Raw genomic sequence first — 20197 nt, forward strand, 5'->3', positions numbered from 1 at the left:
AAACACATCAAGTCATCCCACGGCTTAAATCCACATAAAAGATCTTTATATCGATCATGACTTCTGTCCCGCTCCCCCATCCGCTGTCGGCCTCTGGGCCTGACTCTGAGCCTGAGGAGCAGCTTGAGCAGGAGGCGGCGGTTTCTCTTGCACAACTCTCCTCACTAGCGTAACTGGCACAAAAGCACAATCCAACATATCTTGCTCTTCAAGGACGCGAGCAAGCTCATCACCATCACGATCAAAATAAAGCGCCCATTCACCCTCCTCTTCCTCAACCGCAATAAACGCCTTATTCCTCCCCTCAAGCGAAATGATTCTTTCCTGTTTACACCAGTCCCACGGCTCGACCACCTGCTCTACGCTCTGCGATCGATTGCCATATCGCAATTCATGCGTTTCTACATCCGCATAGATCCAATTTAGCAGAGGTGGGTCGTCTTGAACGTAGGTTGGGAGGCCGAGGCCGCGTTCCCGCTTGAGGTATTTCAATTCTTCTGGCTCTGGATATTCGATATAGAAAGCCAAGGCCGTGAAGGCTGGGGGATTGCGCTTAGAGGGATCTGAGTCGGCGAGGTAGACCTACGGAAGGAAATGTCAGTCTAATCTGCAATCTGGGCTCGAAGAGGAATGATAGTTCTTCTTCTCAATGCTAGATCCTTGGATTACTCTGACTTCGGTTTCCGTACCTTTTCATTCCTAACAACAACATTCATCCCATTTAACTCGCGGTCGTCATCTGTGTCCCCGTCGCATTCTGCTACGATATTGAACTTCACCATGCGGCGGGCATCTTCTTTGCGCTGGTTTGCTTTGCGCTGCTCGCTGGAAGCGAGGGATATACCTGTCACCGTCGGAATAGCGGTGATAGCTAGCATTCCAATCATTTTGTAGGTCTTTGGTGGGGTATGTGCTGGAAGGACTTTTGCAATGAACGGTCCGTGGGATCGAGGGCGAAGGAGTGAATAGTAGTCGGTAGAGGATGATGAAATATGCTATTAGATCGGAACCAATGCCATGGAATCTGTTTGGATATGATTTGGTCTCATATATCGGGCTGTAGGAATTTCAGGCTTGTATCCATGCGGCGTGTTGACTTGAATTCAGGTCTGTTGTCGCGTTAGGTCAACTTGCTTGGAGTGTTGGCAAAATTGGGGATTTGACTGACCCAACAGAACAGTATAATATCTGTTTCTTGTAAACTATGTAGAAAAGGCAGACAAGTCATTCTCCTAGACAGGATCTATAGACCCTGAAGAAGGCAGCATATGACAGAAGCAAGTAATCAAAATGGTGACACCGACGTCATCGCCACGTGATGGCCCTGTTGCTCCTCTTTTCAGTCGACCAACGATGTTGCTCCATCAAATTGATTTGATCGGAAAAAATGAAACCAATTAGTTTCTATCATTGAGAACTATCATGCGCTCGCGCCTTAAAAGGGATAGCGATCTACTGTATCCAACGATCTTTGATTTAGATGCATTGCTCAATAACCAAAATCTAGGAATCCCTCCTCTAATCTATCGTGTATCGTTCATTATTCGTCATTTCGTTTGGTCGCAATCCAATACGACCTGGGAATTCTGCCTTCACACCTTCTCGCTCCATCCCCAAATCGACCACCAGCACTTGACGGCCAGCGCGCCTCCGTCCGCGCTCTCCCAGTCATCATAGCCGATCTCCTCACCCTCCTCAATGATAGAAAGACCCAGCTCACCCATCCGCTGCCGGAACTCTTTCACCTGCGGCAGATATGCATCTCGCAGCGGCATCTCCGTTACGACTCGCGCATCAAGCCCATGGCTAAGCCAAGGCTTGATGGTATCCACCAACCATTTAGGGTGTTTGGGCGAGTACAAGGGATCCGCGGCGAGAATCACATCAAACCGCTCTTCCGCCGTTGGAAGGGGCGATGGCGAGACCGACCAGTCCAGTAGGCCGGTGGTCACGGTTGCCCCAGTCCTGGTCAGGAGTTCTACGTTCAGGGCAGCGTTGTGGGCGAGATTCGGGACGATCTCAGGCAAGTCGGTGAGGTGGATTGTGGCAGACTTGCCATGCAGAGCGGCAAAGGAGAGTCCAACCAAGCCTGTTCCGGCACCTAGTTCGAGTGCTCGCAGGGGTTTCTGGGGGTTGTATGTGGAGGGCCCGGTCGATGCCGAGGGAACGAGTGCTGGCGGTGATTCGAGGTTGTGGAGCCGGCGTGAGAGAAGGTACGAAGATACCCAAGTCTTCATACCAAGATTGTCGGCCGTGAGCGAGGGTTCGTGAAGAGTCAGTGTGTATTCTTCGCCGGACGAGGTGGGAATGTTGAAGATTCGTGACATTGCTGGCATCGCTGGTGGCAAATGAGTCATGATCAGCGTTGAGGAAAAACAATGCGAAATTGATGGAAGAGAGCTTACCGGTTCGACCAGACCGTTCACTGAGTCGTGCGGCGGCTGAATCCCAGATCGCCTCCCGGAGTTCGTCGGTATCGAGCCATGAGAGCGGGCTCGCAATGATAGATGTGAGATACCGAGTCACCCCTGCAGGCTGGACGGCGGGGCCTTTGACGACATCAGCGGTCGTGCCAAATGTGCGAGGCTTCAGACTTAGAAGAGCCAAGGCTTTCACGAGCTCTGTCCCGGAGGGCTTCTGGTAGAGCTGGGGGAGGTCAAGCACTGCGCTTATCAGTTCCAATTCGAGGTTATCTTTTGTGGACCGACTGGATCAGAGGGGTTATGAACTAACCATGGAGTGGTTCGTCTGTGGCACTGATCATGATGATAAATGTTAGGCTGTCTTCCAAGTGGTTTCTAAGAGATATGCAAAAACAGATTCGCCTTATAACTGGGAGAATCGGAGGAAATGTGGCGGAGAAAAAGAAAATATTCCCAAAGAGGAAAGGCTGGCGCTGTGGTTCCGCGGATCGACTATTGCCTAAATTCTAAGGCATCAACATCTTCTATACAACCCGAGAAGGATTCTGGTTTGCTTGGAGCTTTGTGGGAAAGGTGAGTATCGTAGATTAACCAAGACCAACTAGAGTGGGTATAATCTTTTAGGGAACATGATGTAGGAAAACAAATGGTATCTTTACTCCAATTGAACGCCTTGCAGATGCACAAGAAAGCCATTTCTCGAATCAATTCAATGTCGCTTTGAAGCCTTGATAAGCCTGTTCGATATCGAATGCAAGCTCACGCGCTTGATCCTCACTCAATTCTTCGGTGGCTCGCATCTGGTTCAATGCGATCAACCACTGAATGATCTTGCCGCGGTCTTCGAAATCGCTATCTGTCACTTTGTTCACAGACTGGATCACCTCCGACAATAGCGGATGTAATGCATCCTTTGATACCATGTTGAGTTTCAATGCATCGAGGAAGGTGATGAAGTTCTCCGTTGCCGCCAAAATCAGACTGCCCGAGGCACCGCCAACCGGCCCTGTCGCCGCTGTGCCTATACTAGGGGTTGGTGCACCGTGGGAAGCTTGCTCAACTGTTGCAGGAAGACCAATGCGCAATCTCTCTGTGGCTCGTGGGCATTCTAACTGTGTTGTTTCACTCGACGTTAGAGATGCCTAGGCATTTGCGGGGTAAAGTGGAAAGGAACACTTACCCCCCATGTCCGCTTGAAGGTTTCCAGGTCCACAAACTCTCGCGATACTGTTTCATCGCCAAGACTGGACTTATACTGCTTCAAAAGCCGTATGCAGGTCTCGGTATATTCCACCTCAGTAACCACGTCCTTAATGTATGCCTTCTCAAGTCCATCAAGAGTGACAATTATGCTATAAATTTCTGCTAGTGATTCGTATAGATCGCGTTCGACCGAGCTAGATGCCAGTTTGACTTCCTAAAATAAGTAACATCAGTTGATTTGACTATTAATGCGGAGACAAGCATCATACTTCATCAAGGTTGATGGACGCCGAGCGGGCGGGATTTGGTGTGTAGCTGTAGGGGGTTGGCGCATAAGAAAGTGGGCGTTGTGAGTACATGGTGGGCAATAGTCGCTATGTACAATAATCGTCAGTCGTTCATGAGTTCAATGGTGTCTTCTCCAGATGTAGTTGGAGCTTGTAGATTGGACGTTATCGCCCGAGGCCAAAGGCGGTCTGAAAGGCGGACCCGCCGATTTTCTCCCCAAATTTTTTTTTGAACAGCGATTTCCCGACCAAAGATACAACTTGCAGACTCTTTTCTGCAGAACTATCTCAAAATGGCCGGAGCCAAGAAGTCTACTAAGAAGTTCGAGAAGAACCATCTTCAAGATGTCATTGAGAGACGCAAGGCGAATGCCAAAATTAAGCAGAGACACCACCTGAACGACAAGCGCAAGGAAAAAAGTGCTGCTCGACGCGCCGAAGCCGAAGCCGAAGCCGAGAAGAACCCTGAAGAATTGAAGAAGCAAAATGCCTTCGCCGAAATGAACGTCGACGACTTCTTTGCCGGCGGCTTCGACATTCCCGAAGAGAAGGGAAAGAAAGCCAGCAAGAAGGATACTACCCCCAAGATCGGCAAGCGCAAGCGCTCAGAAGACAAGGCACAGGCTGAAGCTGAGGCCTCCGAAGGCGACAATGATGAAGATGATGCCGACAGCGTTGATGCCTACGACGAGCACAAGGATCAGTTGGAGTCATTGAAGGAAAAGGACCCCGAGTTCTACAAATATTTGAAGGAGAACGATGCAGAGCTGCTCGATTTCGGCGATCAAGGCGATCTGTCAGAGGTTGATGCTTTGAGCGAAAGCGAAGAACCCGAAGATGAGGAGCCCGCCAAGAAGAAGAAGAAGAAGTCCAAGAAGGAGGAAGAGGAGCCCGAGGATGAGACCTTGACCATTGCGATGGTTAAGAAGTGGCAGAAGTTGATGGAGGAACAAAACTCAATCCGAGCTATGCGCCAGGTTGTACTCGCTTTCCGCGCCGCCGCATATGTCAACGACCCCGATGCCCCCGAGCAGAAGTACACCATCTCCGATAAGAATGTGTACCACCAGGTTCTTGTCACGGCCCTCAACACTGTTCCCAAGGTTCTTGCCCACCATCTTCCCGTCAAGGAGAGCGCTTCCGGCAAGATCAGAGTGTCATTGGATTCGAAGAAGTTCAAGACCCTTACGCCTCTGATCAAATCGCACACTGCCTCCGTTCACCAGCTTCTGATCAACTTGTCCGATGCATCCACACTTAAGTTGACCCTTGCGTCAATTGAGCCCATGCTGCCATACCTGCTCCAGTTCCGCAAAGTGCTGAAGACACTCGTTAAGATCGTTGTCGGAATTTGGGCCGACGTTTCCACGGCCGATGCTACTCGTATCACAGGTTTCTTGATTCTGCGCCGCCTTATGGTTCTGGGAGATGCTGGTATCAAGGAGACTGTCCTCAAGGCCACCTATGAGGGCGTTGTCAAGGGCAGCCGCAACACAACAGTGCACACACTTGCAGGCGTGAACTTGATGAAGAACTCTGCGGCCGAGATTTGGGGCATTGACCAGAACGTCTCATACACAGCCGGATTCTCCTTCATCCGTCAGCTGGCCATGCACCTGCGCAAGAGCATCACCAACACCTCAAAGGAGTCCTACAAGACCATCTACAACTGGCAATACGTGCACTCGCTGGACTTCTGGTCCCGAGTGCTTTCACAGCACTGCGATGGCCTCGTCGAGGCTCAAGCCGGCAAGCAGTCCGCTCTGCGTCCCCTTATCTACCCCGTTGTACAAATCACCCTGGGTGCCATGCGCCTCATCCCAACCGCCACGTACTTCCCCCTGCGCTTCCAAATGACGCGCTCCCTGCTCCGCATCTCCCGCGCCACGGGCACCTATATCCCGCTCTCAGCTTCCCTCCTTGAGGTCCTTACCTCTGCTGAGATGCGCAAGCACCCCAAATCTAGCACCCTCAAGCCTCTGGACTTCAACACAGCAATCCGCGCCCCGAAATCCTACCTACGCTCGCGCACCTACCAGGACGGCATTGGTGAGCAGGTCGCCGAGCTCCTCTCCGAGTTCTTTGTCCTGTGGTCCAAGCACATTGCATTCCCGGAACTGTCCGTTCCCGTCATTGTCTCCCTGAAGCGCTGGTTGAAGCAGGTCTCTGCCCGCAGCGGTGGAAACAAGAATGCCAAGGTTAACCAGATGATCCTGCTGCTCGTGCAGAAGGTTGAGGCCAATGCCCGCTGGATCGAGGAGCGCCGTATGAATGTCTCTTATACCCCCCGAAACCGCTCTGAAGTCGAGACCTTCCTCAAGGATGTTGACTGGGAGACTACTCCCGTCGGTGCGTTCGTCAAGACACAGCGCAAGCTGCGTGAGGAGCGTGCTGCGGTCCTTGAAGAAGGCCGTCGCGAGGAGGAGAAGCGAAGATTGGAGGCGAAGAAGAACGGTGGTGATGATGAAGCTATGGGTGGCGTTTCTGGCAGTGAAGAGGGCAGCGAGGATGAAGATGAGGAGGAATTGGAGAGCGAGGAGGAGATTGAGAGTGAAGATGAGATGGAGATGGAGGACGAGTAAATTCCTCCTTTTTTTTAATTTGTATATCTCCTTGTCCATGTCCACGTCCCATCTACTCTACACGGTTATTGCATATGTCTACTTTCAATGTTGTTTACCAGGATACACTTTGGGTAGTTAGTCCTACAAAAGAATCATTTATCTCAACAAAGTTCATGATCATCATTGGTCTCGTAATTAAGCACTCTATAATCTAAACAATTTCCGAAATCAATCAACGAGCAAAAAGGGGGTATTTTAAAAAATGACCATCTAAACAGCCCCAACAGGGCCACGCTCCTGCGCCCAAGACCTAGCCCTATCCCTCCGCAAAGCAGCATCCTCCTCCTCAGCCCACGCCAAAGACTCACTAGGCAACATAATAGCCTTGTCGATAGCAACCGGCAAACCACGATGCCTACCACGTAAACAAACAGCAGCAAGAATCAACTTGCTAATAGTATGCCACGCACCACAGAACGAGTAGTTCTTCCCGGGGAACCCAAGACTGACACCGACACACCCGTAGGCAGAAACAACCTCAAAGATGATATTGAATGTCGAGAACGCCACAGGCTGAGATTCATAGTGGTCCGACTCAGCGATGGCGATGAAGAACACCGCCAGCGCTATCCACCACAGATCATGGCTAAGCTGGGAGCGGAGCTGCTGGTGGACGAAGTAACCGCGTGAAGTCTCTGAGGGGCCTGGACGGCCGAGGTGGTTGCGGATGAGATCCATTGCTACGTTAATGCGGCTGGTGTTTGCTGGAGAATCAGAGGTTTCATCGTGCGCGTAGATTCCTAGCGAACGCTCCTCGTAGACATTTGTGTTGCTATGCGATTGTTAGATTTGAGGCTTTCTTGGGTGTGAGTTCATGCTGTACTTGGTACTTACCGCATAGTGAGCGTTACTGGGTACGCAGAGACGTACTGGGTGAGTTGTTAGTTCGGGGTTCACTATACTTTCTCGGAGACTTGAACTTTCTTACCATCATGAGCACTAGACATTCTCTTAGCATGAGGATATTTCAGTTTGGGAAAGATACTAGAAGCGCTTACCATAAAGAACCAAAAGTCCTTGGCGAAGATCGGCGATTGTGACAACGTAGAAACCACCAGCGCGTACCGCTTTACTCGAGATGATTTGTTAGCTCAATTCAAGAGAATGATCCTGATATTCGTTGACAAACCTAAGGCTTGAAACAGTCCGTCCAATACGCGATATCCAGTTGGGAGGCTCTCGATATCCTCGTTTCCAATTGATAGAAGTTCGAATGCTGCCCAGTCGATGCCATTCAGAATGATGATGGTGCCGAGTAGGTACCACGTATGGCGAGCAGGGAAGAGATTGGTGTAGACCTATATCCATGATGAGCGTCTATATTCTGTAAGTTGTTATAGTATTGCAATTTGACTCACCCTTCGGGGATGCTGCAGGATGAAATCGAGGGTTATGCGCCATGACTGCCATTTCGGTCGGTCCGGAAGCATGATCCTCATAGTCCAGATGATGAACCGCAGGAAACATGGGAACAGAGTATTTCCAGCCAGAATGAGCAATCCCATTGTAATAAGTGGATAAGCGCTGCGGAAAGTCAGCATGATGGAGTATCAAATGTCAGGGTTTCGGCCACCTACTTCAATTGCAAAGCAGTCATGTTAGCATCGAGAAGCGACATGCCACTGTTCACAAAAGCCGAAACAGCGAAGAAAGCCCCTGTCCAGAAAGGCGAAAGGCCGTTCGTGCGGGTTACGGCGGGATCATTGACCTCCAGCCAGCCACCGACACCGATCATACCGAAGAGAATAAACAAGATAAAGTAAAGGAACACGATCACGGACAGGAACGAAACAGCCTTGTACTCTACACCACCCAGTTCCTCGCGCTCGGCCGCAGTGAGGTCGTGGAACTGGGAGTTGCGGGAGACCAGCCCCTTTGAGGCCATGTACTTCTGTGTGCCGCGGAGAATACTCTTGAAGCCAGACACCGAGTCTTCTTCAAACGGCGGCACATTCGGCGCTGCGTCACGAGGATGATTATTGAGATCCGGTCTCGCCCCAATGCCGGCCATTGGGAAGACTCGGTGCTGGTGAAGGCGGGGGGAAGTGCCGCCCACGGTTATTTGATCATCATCAACCCATGTATGTTCTGGACGGCATGATGGTTCTCCCGAGGCTTCCTTGACCAGTACGGATGTTTTTGGGCGTGGTTTACAGCCCTGTCCTTCCGGGATTTCTGTCAGAACATCAGTCCCCGTGCTTCCCTGGGCGGGTTCCTGGTCCGCAGGCTGTAGTTCAATCTCAACAGCCGAGGTGCGACGAGTAGAGCGCTCTCTTTCGCGCTCATCGGAGACACCCTTGAACTTTGCCTCAAAGGCCCTCTTGCGTACTAGGAGTACCGTGAGGGAGATGAGAATGGCATGACCCAGGATAAGCAGCGAGAATAACACTGCTTGCTGGAAGGTGTTCAAAGTCGACAGATCCACCTGATGATCGGATCATTAGCTCTGTTCAAATATAGCCATTGATGGGTTCCAAGTCCTACCGTATTCAGCCCAGCACCGGTCATAGCGCTGACGCACATGAAAATTGCATCCACATAAGCGACGCTGCGCCATGGCGTGGATGTTAAATAGAAAATGACACTGGTGATGATACACGTAGCGATGAAATAAAAATAGTGTAGCGTCAGGAAGTTCAACGGCGGGAGCACCGCTGATATGATGCTCCCGGTCTTCCGTTGCCACTTACGAGCTGTATAAGTAGCGAATTAGCGAGATTTGTGCGATTTGCAAGAAGTCCCCGCGCACATACAAGTTACTGAGGCTTGCATCGTCATTTGCTTGAGCAGTAGCAAACTGCCCGGATAAATCGCAGATAATGTATCCCCGTTCAGGCGTTGGCGATGTAATGATGAGGCTAATTTTGATGGCAGGGTTTTCACCAAAACACACACGCCCCAGAGAGGCCAATCCGACCTCCAATGGCAATTTGGTGGGGGGGGGGATTAGTTCATTTTAATTGTGTGTTTGAGGTAAAAACAAGAGAGGCGCAAATCTTCAATGGCTGAACGGCTAGGCCGGTTTGAGGTTCAGGAATTTTCTTGTCGCGAGTCACATACCAAGGGGGAATGTGGCTAGGTAGAGAGATCAATCTGCAAGGTCGATCATCGCTTATCAACAGAACAGTGAGAATCGAAAAAACAAAGCCTTGGTCTCAAGAGGAAAAGAAAAGAGAAAAGACAGGAAAACACGGTGAGCGGTCAAATTAACCCCGGCCATAGGGCTGAAGGTACTGTATACTAAACAAGAACTCCCTCGGCCCCTGTACCTGGCTAATTATCCGAGGTCTTCATATAAAAACATAGGATCTGAATCTGATCTATCTAATGTAGTAGTTCTAGCTGAATTCACCAGACTCGACCTTGGTCATTCTATACCAAGCTTTGTGAATCATCCCGCACCCAATGCCCACTCTTCCCGCCCTTTTTCTCCAACAGCCTCACCGAACCAATGACCATCCCTTTATCCACAGCCTTGAGCATGTCATAGATCGTCAATGCTGCTCCTATGGTAGCCGTCATGGCCTCCATTTCAACGCCCGTGCGGCCAAAACAGCTGACCGACGCCACGACATGCATGGCACCGTGATCGCTCTTCGAAATAGGCCCGATCAGATCCACACTGACCTCGACCCCAGTGATACCGATGCCCGGGTGACAAAGAGGTACGAGGTCCGGCGTCCGCTTTGCCGCCATGATACCTGCGATCCGGGCAACGCTGAATACGTCACCTTTGTGGGTGCCTTGGCCTTCGCGAAGGATTTCCCAGGGTCGTCCGTTCGAGAAGGAGACTGTGCAGGCGGCTGTGGCAAGTCGCTTGGTCTCCGGTTTTTCGGTGATCTGTGTCATGTGCACAGTCTTGGAAGGTGTAAGATGGGGGAGGTCGGCATCTGAAGTGGTAGGTAAAGAGGGAGATGGGCGAGGGTGAGAGTCCTCGGTCTCAGGCTGGGAACGCCCATTGTGGTAGAGGCGCACTGGGGAAGCAACAGGGAGATTTGAAAGCATGTGTACGGGTATCTTTGACCAAGGGCGAGTTCCCGGCCTCAGTGGATTGGGTATATTATCTAGTCCATCTATCAGCATGATGATTCAATGAATAATGTCCAATACATGATTTGTGTGTACATGTCATCAAGCAAAGCTCGCCAATCCCAAACAAATTTAACAAATGGCCATCCAAGATGAGTTATAAGTCATAAAACGTTTCCAATCATGAAAAAAAGGACATGGCTACCCACCAATCAAAATCATGGGCCGGTTCTTCATGTCCTTCAACTGTGCCATGCCAGCGTGTTTGGCCTTCTTCCGTTTCACGGCCATGCCGATGACATCGAGAAGCTCCCGCTCTCGCTCATTTACCAACCCGTCCTCGTCATGAAGACGGGCCGCCGTCTGTACTGTTTCCAACAGCTGCAAATTGTTCATTGCTTCCACATCGATTGGACTCCCACCATTTTCCTTGCGGATGATATCCCGTAAGGACACCTCGGAGTTACCGAACAAGCAGACTTTGAGATTCCCATCGCTAGTGATGCGGAGCCGGTTGCAGGTACCACAAAAGTTGTGTGTCATGCTTGTGATGAAACCCACACGACCTTCAAACCCAGGCACACAGTACGTCTTGCTCGTGTCGTTCTTGTGATCGGCGACTTTTTCGAAAGACGGATATCGCTCGCGAATGACAGCCAACATCTCTTGATACGAGAACATCTTTCCCTGATTCCATTTGTTTCCACCGAAAGGCATATACTCGATGAAGCGCACTTCAATCGGCTTCTCACGGCCTAATTCCACAAACGGGAGGATCTCCCGTTCGTTCATTCCCCTCATAACGACGCAATTGATCTTCAGCTTGATCCCCGCACCGACCTTGTTCATTTCCAGAATCCGGTCGATGCTCTTCATCACAGCCTCGAAACCTTTGCGTCTCGTCATGATCTGGAACTGGAACGGATCTAACGTGTCAAGACTCAGGTTGACTCCCGTCAGTCCGGCTTCCACCATCGGATCCAGTTTTCGATGTAACGAGATTCCATTGGTCGTGAGACATAGCTCTCGAAGCCCATTCGGTCGCAACTTGCCAATATCCTGCATCAACGGTACAATGTCTTTTCGGACCGTTGGTTCCCCGCCCGTTAACCGGATCTTAGTCACACCTTGGGAGACGAATAACGAGGACAGATAAAGGATCTCCGGGGATGTGAGCAGCTTTGCCGAGGGCGAGAGATCTATGCCCTCTTCAGGCATGCAATATAAGCACCGAAGATTGCATCGCTCGGTGACACTAATGCGGAGATAGTCATGTTGACGATGAAAGGTATCGGTGAGGAACTCGGAGAAGGGCTTCGCAGACTTGAGGGTTGATAACCTGGATGTTTCCGTCGAGCGATGAGAAGGAGGTAATTCAGGGGATGTGGTGACAGTGGCGTTCGGTGTTGATGCAGCGTGAGTGCTCTGGGGCCGAGTCTGTAGTGCTACTCGTCCCCAGGACTTGCGAGCGATCCTGGGGCAAGAAAAGATCCGCTTGCACAAAGCAGCCATCATAAAGGGTGTTTAGGGAACAAAGTACGGCATATTGGGGGGCGATTATATCCAAGGAGTCCTCCGCGGAGGAATGAGGGGAAATGTCTCTTATCGCGATGTCTCTCGGCGGGCTCCGTGCTGAGTCACGATATCTCAGGCCTCCCGAGGTCGGGACCCCGTTGGGGTTGCGGACTTGTCGCGAACTTGCATTTTCCTTTGGTGAAATACTTTGGTCAACTATATGACTACCTTCTCTATAACGCTGGTAACAACTTCTGCACTCGTTTCACAAGGCTCTTCTCGAACTGTTCCACCCCATTCTTCTGCTCGTTTATCTTGCCTTGTTTGACCACATAAACCGACCGACGCCTGGGCGTTTCTTCGGTTTCTTCCTCCTGTAATCCCTCGAAATTCTCATCAAGTTTGTGATCGGTGTCTCGTTTGCCCTCGATTACAGACCGAACAAGGAACCGGTCATGTGAAATCAGAAGCACAGCGCCATTGAACGATGAGAGAGCCGTAGCTAATGCAGTGACAGTGTGGAAGTCCAAATGCGTGGTGATTTCATCAAGAATGAGAAGCTGCGGTGCGCTCCAGACAATCCGAGCCAACGCAAGGCGGACCTATATATGACAATATTAGCCTGTTTCAAACATTTCATGTTGATCTTTGTTGTGCTCCTCACCAATTGTCCACCTGATAGTTTGGAGATGGGGACATCAGATACAGTGCGACCTGCTAGCCCCATTGAAGCAAGTAGACCTCTGATAGCACCCTCATTCAAGGATCCCTCGGTCTCAGCCGTCAACAAGCCCAGCGCGGTCAGACTAGGCTCGCCTCGGCCTTTTTCTTGCAGCTCTTCCACCGAATGCTGGCTATAGTAGCCCATTTTCAGCCGGGAATGAGTTGACACCTTACCCTTGGAAGGAGATACCTGCCCCGTCAGCACGCGGAGCAAAGTGGTTTTCCCCGATCCGTTGAGACCCATGATTCCGACACGATCACCCAGGTGAACTACCAAATTCACGTTGTCCAAGATGATGCGATCGGATTTCTTATACTGGAAGGCAATTCCTTCGAGCGAAACCAGCGGTCCAGGGAACCGTAACTCCGTTGCATCAGGCAAACTCATAGTCGCGCCCTTCTCATCCGTCGGAACATCGATCTCAGACCGATTATGGAGATGCCATCCGACCAGATCACGGTTCAGCTTGAATCGCCCCCCGGTCGCGCTGACTTGAAGACCCATCCGATCATCAACCTTCTTCTGTCGTGACTTGGCCTGTCGCATTTTATTTTCGTCGTTAGTCTTCTTTCCGATCTTCATGTTCTCCCGGATACTGGCTTCCATATGAGCAACCTGTCGCTCCTGGGCCTCCTTCATCCGTCCTAGGTAGAGCTTCTGTGCCTCGAAATCTTCCTCGTATGCAGATAGATTTCCCTTGAAATATGTCAGTTTCTGATCTCGAAGGATCACAATCTCTTCGCAGACAGCATTGATGAAATCTCTGTCATGTGAAACCAAAACGATGGTTGTCTCTGATGTTTCTCGAAGCTGTTTCAGATAGCTTTCTAGCCATACTACTCCTAGAAGATCCAGATAGTTGGTTGGCTCGTCAAGTATCATGATGTCAGGGTCTTGGACCAAAACGCTGGCTAGCATGCATCGCATACGCCAGCCACCCGAGAGCGTGGAGATTTTCTTCTCGAACCCATCTTCGTTGAAACCGAGACCAATGAGAATCTGACGGGCTTGCTGCTCCATGTCCACAAGTTTCATCTTGTTCCACGTTAGCAAAATGAATGGACGATCACTGTATAAGGACCTACATCTTCAAGTTGCGATTGAAGATTTTGTAACATCTCAACAGCAGCTTGGGTATCTGACTGGACTGCCTCCGGGTCGATTGCATCTACACCCTGGGCCAGCCTGGCGAAAGTTAGCTACGGTTCCTCATGCAAATGAATTCATTCTTACAGTTCTGATGCAGCTTCGAGTTTTCCTTCAGCAGCTTTCAAGTCCTTTCTCGCTTGTAGACCCCGGGCGCCACTCTTCAGACTTGCATTCTTATGTGCTAGGAACAGATGCTTTTCTGCTTTCTGATGTCGGATCTTTCGAATCGCTCGCACAGGCTGCATCGGATCCTCGGTGTCGAAACTTTTTGATAGAACTTGGAAAACGGTCAACCAAGTACATTGTCAATTAGACAGACATACTCACAGTCCGCCATGCGAACAGTTTCATTTCTAGTTTCATCACTGGTGAGAACGGTTTCCAAAACAGACTTGTCCTGGTTAAGATCGAGTCCATATATGTTGTCATCTTGGTCGTCTGTTTGCTGCAAAATTGCAATGCGAGTTGGGTGTGGGATGCCCGGGATGAGTTTCTGGGCCATTGCTCGAAGGAGTGCTGGAGAAATCAATACACAGGGCTTTCCGGAATGTGGCTTGTGAAGATCTCACTTGACTTCCCGGTCCCATTACGACCTAGTAGTCCATAGTGTACGCCTGCCTTAAGTCGAAGGTGGCCATCTGAGATGAGCTCTTTCCCTGCGGCCTTGGCCTTTGATTTGCCCTTGATCTTTGATTTCGCATTTTCCGTGGTATCAGGCGCAGATGATGTGACTATGATGTTGAGTCCATCTACATCAACCTATCAATAGATCGACTCTCAGTCTTCGTGTTCATAGAACCATTTCCAGATTGGTGCAGCTATCCATACCTCCTTCGAAGGATTATCATCTAGTAGGTGAAATCCTGTCTGCTTGCACGTTGCCAGAATTGACGGGGCGGATGTCATGACTTCTGCGAGTATGATGGAGTGTTTGAATATCAATTTCTTCTTTCTCCTTTCTTGAGCTCCAGGTGTTGTTAAAAGGCAACCCCCAAGCGACAGATCTGAAATAGTTCGGATCCGATCGTTTTAAATATCCAGCAGCTCTAGCACTCAAATCCAGTTTAATAACGTGATCCACACCGTTATAGGCCCATTGAACCTCTGAATCATCGAATCAACCGTACAAAGTGTATGAACTAGAAGTCGCTGGACGATCTTTCCCAGGTCGGGGTCCGAAACAGGAATAGCTCGGTGCCTGAGGCAGCTCCTGTCATCCTGCATTGAGCGCCCGCGAGACAGGCCACTCGATGAAGCATTTGCCCTCGAATGTCACTCGAGTTGTATGGTAGAAATTGTTAAGCCACGCATTGTGAGAAGTACGGTCCCACTTTGAGTCATAATTCTTGGCTTCTTGCATATTCCAATCAGATGAACCAACTAATATATACATCACATACACACGATATATAGTTAGTTACATCTCTGTCTACGTTGAATATCAGCACATCACACCACCATGATGTACTTCCTACAACCAGGCTTTATCGGAGGGCGGGAATGAAAGTTGATATGTAATCAACCAGGATCAGATGTAGAAGTTTTGATTTTAGAGAATTCTACAATGGAAGAAAACCGAATTCTCGTATCAATAATGAGATGTGGTGTTGAGCGCTGTTCATTGAATTTCTCCTCAATTGGACAGTAGGGTTGAGATTTATTTGCTAAAATCGAATTATATCGAATGGAACATAGCTCCGCCTAGGGGCTGAGTATAGTAAATTGTAGTCAAGGCGTTTGTTAATATATGTTGTACTCGCGAATATGCCTGTATGGATATCAAGGCAGCTATCTGTCTGCAATAACCAAAGAGTATTCAATGCCAGCCTTTGTCAATGTAGCAAAAAAGACGCATATGTATATATAATTTTCGCATACCTTTGCCAAATAACATATCAAGGATCCCAATATCGTGCCCTTAATTTGGTCACCGAGGCACCCGCCACCTGGGGTGATGTAATGCCGAGTCTAAGAGGCTGATAGGTCGAAAAGATTACGGAGTAGAGATTCCGTTTTCTCGACAACGGTTAGTAAGTATCATGCCCACGTGCATGTACCGAATCGACAGGGTGAGTTCTGGAGAGTCGATAGAGATCGAGCCGTGCCCTAGATCCACCGATCGAAACTCGGAACGGTTTGATGAAGGATCCCCACAAGAGCCGCACTCACAGAAAATTTGGAAACCCGGGTCCATTCGCCCCAAACCCAGCATATTATCGGTTATGTATGGGCATAATCCACATTGTTGAACTGCTGTAGACATTTTCGGTGTCTATTTAAAGCATGAGAATATCATTAAGATTTTGTGCCTAGGTGGCATTGAGACGGATAATTAACTCAGCCTCGTGTTTGGATGCAGAATACTGACACGAGTACGGAGTACGGAGTAGCAATGACCGTAGCCCGCATCGGCTGTACCATCGATGTAGTGGACCTTGGCAACAAAAAAAGGGCCGCCTCAAAGTCAAGAGACTTAGAGCAAAGTCCGTGGGTTGAAAAAGCGGGTATGACCTCTAAGATTGCTCCGCTATGTTTGTTATGTATGTTGAGTAAAGGTGTTCTAGGGCGACACGTCTAGACCAAATTGCGGAACAAACCATCACTAGGATCAGCCATTTGAAAAAGCGAAGATATTAGCGCTCTATAAGGTCGGACAAGCTAGCCCTTTACGGAATGGTTTCATCAAAGTCGGCCGACGATGCCTTTGTTGCCGACTCGCTTCGATTCCAGAAAACCTAATCGCAAGTTGGAAACCCTCGGACGCATGAGATAACAGTCCGCAAACTTACCGTTGCAATCGATTTGCCGCGATTTAGCCAATACAGGAGGCCAGTGTTAGCCGTGCATGGCCTGGCTAGACGCCGACGTACGTGCATCCTGGGAGTGATGAAATAAACTCTTCCCATGGTTAACCCGTACATGTAGAAGGCCAAGTTAGAAAAACTGCACCCTTGATCACAGTGTGTGTACAATGCACGGAGTATGGAGTATCTGTATCTACCTACCTACATGTATACATGTACATATGTTAAGGTGGTATGAGCAGATAGGAATTCTTAGCAGGGGTTCGACAATCTTGCGGTGCATATGTATTCATGCTGTATGTACTCCGTATTCGTATAATGCTAGGAGACAGGCGTCCAAAGAATTCTGCAGCCTATTCGATATCATGTCCGAGTCGCTCAAAATAGTTGGCTCAGCCCCAGAAGCCGCTAAGTGCAGTGATCGCCTTTAGTCTGTACCAGGCTGGTAGGTTATTTGCTCGGAGTCCTAACGGTGATATCTGAATATCCGGGGGTCTGTATGTTGTATATGATTATTCGCGCATATTTGTAGTTGGAATGTGGTGTCAAGGCAATCTGCGATAAACAGAGACATGGCACAGCCACCTGCGTCATGAAGGGAGATGTACCAAAAGGTACTTCCAGGCACAATCTCATGACAATACGTGTAACTCCGAGCCCTAACTTCCCGAGGTCGTTTTCCGAAGGCCAATGGAATCGGATAGTTCCTGCCCAGAGATCGGCCCACTTCCAAGGCTTGGAGTAGCGCTACCTAAAGTATCGGAGTACATACTGTACATACTGTACATGGAGTGAATGTCATGAATGTTAGTGACACTCCACCGCTTGGATAATTGAGACTCTCACAATGGTAGCACCCACATGACGATATGTATAGCGAAATATATGTAAGCGAAGGAGTCCGCACATCCATGAAACCTGGGAAGGCACTTGTAGCTGTTTGATCGGACATTGAAATTTGAAACATGGAGTGTATCAAGCGATACGGTATGGTAATCAAAGCCCCATCGAGTGGCGATGCAGCCAATGGCGGGATCGCATTCCTGGGGCCCCGCTGAGTCAGAAAGGACGCGCAAGCCCCGTTGCTATTCCGGAACACTCGTCTCCTTCCCCTGTTCCCTTGGTTCTCTTTTCCCTCTTGTCCATCTAGATCCGAATCCATATTCCATTAGACCTTCGTTTTTCACTTCATTATTATCATTACATTTCCCTCTTTTTGATCTCTCGTTCATCTATTATCATACTGCTTACACACCACGTATATTTAAAACATAAGCCTATCCCTAAACAGTCGGGGGGACAGGCTTCACATCAACATGGCGACTCTCGCAGAACATCCCATGCAAACGGCACCGGCCAATTACGATCAGGATCTCGACTCATTTATCAACTTCGACCAACTCACCTACACTACCGACCCCTCCAGATCAAAGATCACCATGACAAGTCAACCGTCGGTCGCAAGCACCGAGTTCAGTGCCAGCGATGCTCGCAGTGCTAGCTTCGCCTCAAGTGGCCAGTCCCCTCTCGCTTTCCAGGCCCCAAGCCACCAATACGATGAGCATAGACAGCAGACTGGTCTCCCACCCGGTGCTTTGTCCATGTCCTACAACCAGGTCCCGATGGGTTTCAACAACAGCCAGGGATTCCCCGTGAATGCTGAGGTGTATGCTGGTCATCACATGAAGCGAGAGGATGCACAATTCAACTTCAACACCGCACCGGTCCGGAACCCGTCGGAAATGGAGATCGAGCCCGAACAAATGAACGCCTCGCCTTATTTCTACCCAGCAAACCCAGGAAACAAGAGCCAATATGTCGACCCCAACGCTCTGGGAGGCCATGAGCTGTCCCAGGCTGGTCCGTCCACGCAAGTTGGTCGTATGTATCCTGGTATGCATCAGCAGCAGGCTGCTATGGCCAAAGCCCAACAACAGAAGCAGAATGAGATGGTCCGCCATCAGATACAGCAGCGTCCGGATCAAGTGTCCGGTGCTGTGCCCCAGACACGCGGTCCCCGCAACCCAGATCCCGTGGTAGAGGAGCGTATCTCTCGCCTACTCCAACAGATGCGACAAAATGCCATGGCCAATGGCGAGGGCTCCCCCAGCCCCTCAAACGGTATGCCACAAATGGCCAAGGCCCGCAAGGACGAGGCCGATATGGATGAAGATGAGCGTCTCCTCGCTAGCGAAGAGGGCAAGAAGCTCAGCAGCAAAGAGCGCCGCCAATTGCGAAACAAGGTCTCCGCCCGCGCTTTCCGATCTCGCCGCAAGGGTATGATTTTATTCACATTTGGATATGAAAAGCGTTTCTCTTATGCTAATGATATTATTAGAATACATCGGTCAGCTCGAAAGCGAGGTGGCTGCCAGAACCAACGAGGCTCACGAGGTCCGTCTCCAGAACCGCGCTCTTTACGAAGAAAATGCCCGTTTGAACGACTTGGCCCGCATGCTTCTGGGATCCCCTCATTTCTCCAACTTTCTGAATGACATGGGTGACATTATGCCCGCCCAATCCCAACAGCAACCTCAGCCTCAATCTCAGCAACAACAACCCCAGCAGGCCGTACCCCAGCCTAATATGCAGGCTATGCCCAAGGATCTCAACGCAAACCGTGGCCAGGAGTTCCAGATGCAGCAGAATCCCCAACCCAACATGGTTATGGTTCCAAACCAGGGCTTGGATCCCTCCAGCATGGGCATGAGCAACACGAGCTGGAACTCGGGAATTGACATGAACTATGGTAACACTTCGGTTTTTGCTGTCATGGAGGTCCCCGAGGGCCCGGCCCTCGATGTCGAAGTTCTGTCGGGAAAATCGGCTGTGTCTTTCATCCCCGAGAGCTCCAAGAACGAGCCTCCTATTATCAACAGTCCCGCCATTGATTCATCGGACTCGTCTGACATCGGTATTGCCAACCCTGATGTCGAGATTGATGAATCTGATCCTGCCTTTGCTCTCTTTGTTGATACCCCTACTCCTACTACTCCCCTCACCTTCGAAGGTGTCTCGACCGAGAAGACTGTCCAGTTCGAACTTGTCGTTGACAACTCCGACGTTAGCGCCTCGGCTAAGAGAACCTTCAACGCTCTCTGCCACAGTATTGATGCCGCCTTCGAGCGTGTGTCAGCTGTCACATCCCACCTTCAGTGATTCCCCATTAGCGTCCTGCCTTTGCGGCCTCAATTTCTTTGTATATGTGATCGCTCTTTTCTCCGGCATTCTTGTCTCATTTGTTTTTCCGTCGTCTTGTGACTATCCACACTGGAATTTCCTGCCATATTTTGCGAGTGATGGACCTTTATTTCTCACATGTTCTGGGGTGTTTCAAGGCGTCTCATTTACTATATCGTGCACCTCCCACGATGGAATTTCTTGGTGGAACTTTGGTGCTTAACCTACTGGCGTCTATGAGGGATGGAGTAAAAGTCCA

At 49.9% G+C, this 20197-nt stretch overlaps 9 protein-coding genes across 9 annotated transcripts; 2 read left to right on the forward strand and 7 right to left on the reverse strand.

Annotated features, from left to right (window-relative positions):
• Nucleotides 1–54: 54 nt before the first annotated feature.
• N7457_005126 (uncharacterized protein) lies at nucleotides 55–887 on the reverse strand (the record flags this gene model as incomplete). The annotated part of the gene is made up of 2 exons (XM_057176171.1): nucleotides 55–582; nucleotides 690–887. The coding sequence occupies 2 exons, from the start codon at nucleotides 885–887 to the stop codon at nucleotides 55–57; spliced, it is 726 nt and encodes a 241-aa protein (XP_057030473.1).
• Nucleotides 888–1592: 705 nt separating this feature from the next.
• N7457_005127 (S-adenosylmethionine-dependent methyltransferase) lies at nucleotides 1593–2764 on the reverse strand (the record flags this gene model as incomplete). Its single annotated transcript, XM_057176172.1, has 3 exons — nucleotides 1593–2338; nucleotides 2406–2663; nucleotides 2734–2764. 3 exons carry the CDS (start codon nucleotides 2762–2764, stop codon nucleotides 1593–1595), a joined length of 1035 nt encoding a protein of 344 aa, XP_057030474.1.
• Nucleotides 2765–3127: 363 nt separating this feature from the next.
• On the reverse strand, nucleotides 3128–3985 carry N7457_005128 (ESCRT-I subunit protein VPS28; the record flags this gene model as incomplete). The annotated part of the gene is made up of 3 exons (XM_057176173.1): nucleotides 3128–3535; nucleotides 3604–3840; nucleotides 3896–3985. 3 exons carry the CDS (start codon nucleotides 3983–3985, stop codon nucleotides 3128–3130), a joined length of 735 nt encoding a protein of 244 aa, XP_057030475.1.
• A 221-nt stretch (nucleotides 3986–4206) lies between these two features.
• Nucleotides 4207–6495, forward strand: N7457_005129 (mRNA-binding ribosome synthesis protein NOC2; the record flags this gene model as incomplete). The annotated part of the gene is made up of 1 exon (XM_057176174.1): nucleotides 4207–6495. The coding sequence occupies one exon, from the start codon at nucleotides 4207–4209 to the stop codon at nucleotides 6493–6495; it is 2289 nt and encodes a 762-aa protein (XP_057030476.1).
• Nucleotides 6496–6747: 252 nt separating this feature from the next.
• On the reverse strand, nucleotides 6748–9315 carry N7457_005130 (uncharacterized protein; the record flags this gene model as incomplete). Its single annotated transcript, XM_057176175.1, has 9 exons — nucleotides 6748–7309; nucleotides 7372–7406; nucleotides 7466–7476; nucleotides 7536–7604; nucleotides 7667–7835; nucleotides 7896–8061; nucleotides 8115–8962; nucleotides 9022–9230; nucleotides 9291–9315. 9 exons carry the CDS (start codon nucleotides 9313–9315, stop codon nucleotides 6748–6750), a joined length of 2094 nt encoding a protein of 697 aa, XP_057030477.1.
• Nucleotides 9316–9909: 594 nt separating this feature from the next.
• N7457_005131 (uncharacterized protein) lies at nucleotides 9910–10620 on the reverse strand (the record flags this gene model as incomplete). The annotated part of the gene is made up of 1 exon (XM_057176176.1): nucleotides 9910–10620. The coding sequence occupies one exon, from the start codon at nucleotides 10618–10620 to the stop codon at nucleotides 9910–9912; it is 711 nt and encodes a 236-aa protein (XP_057030478.1).
• Nucleotides 10621–10767: 147 nt separating this feature from the next.
• Nucleotides 10768–12078, reverse strand: N7457_005132 (uncharacterized protein; the record flags this gene model as incomplete). Its single annotated transcript, XM_057176177.1, has 1 exon — nucleotides 10768–12078. One exon carries the CDS (start codon nucleotides 12076–12078, stop codon nucleotides 10768–10770), a length of 1311 nt encoding a protein of 436 aa, XP_057030479.1.
• Nucleotides 12079–12314: 236 nt separating this feature from the next.
• On the reverse strand, nucleotides 12315–14456 carry N7457_005133 (ABC-F family ATP-binding cassette domain-containing protein; the record flags this gene model as incomplete). The annotated part of the gene is made up of 5 exons (XM_057176178.1): nucleotides 12315–12683; nucleotides 12746–13840; nucleotides 13891–13990; nucleotides 14039–14218; nucleotides 14278–14456. The coding sequence occupies 5 exons, from the start codon at nucleotides 14454–14456 to the stop codon at nucleotides 12315–12317; spliced, it is 1923 nt and encodes a 640-aa protein (XP_057030480.1).
• Nucleotides 14457–18074: 3618 nt separating this feature from the next.
• On the forward strand, nucleotides 18075–19917 carry N7457_005134 (bZIP transcription factor; the record flags this gene model as incomplete). Its single annotated transcript, XM_057176179.1, has 2 exons — nucleotides 18075–19035; nucleotides 19097–19917. The coding sequence occupies 2 exons, from the start codon at nucleotides 18075–18077 to the stop codon at nucleotides 19915–19917; spliced, it is 1782 nt and encodes a 593-aa protein (XP_057030481.1).
• Between the last annotated feature and the right edge of the window lie 280 nt (nucleotides 19918–20197).

This window comes from Penicillium paradoxum, assembly GCF_028828445.1.
Source record: "Penicillium paradoxum strain IBT 22861 chromosome Unknown utg000005l_segment0_segment0, whole genome shotgun sequence".
Taxonomy (NCBI): Eukaryota; Fungi; Ascomycota; class Eurotiomycetes; order Eurotiales; family Aspergillaceae; genus Penicillium; species Penicillium paradoxum.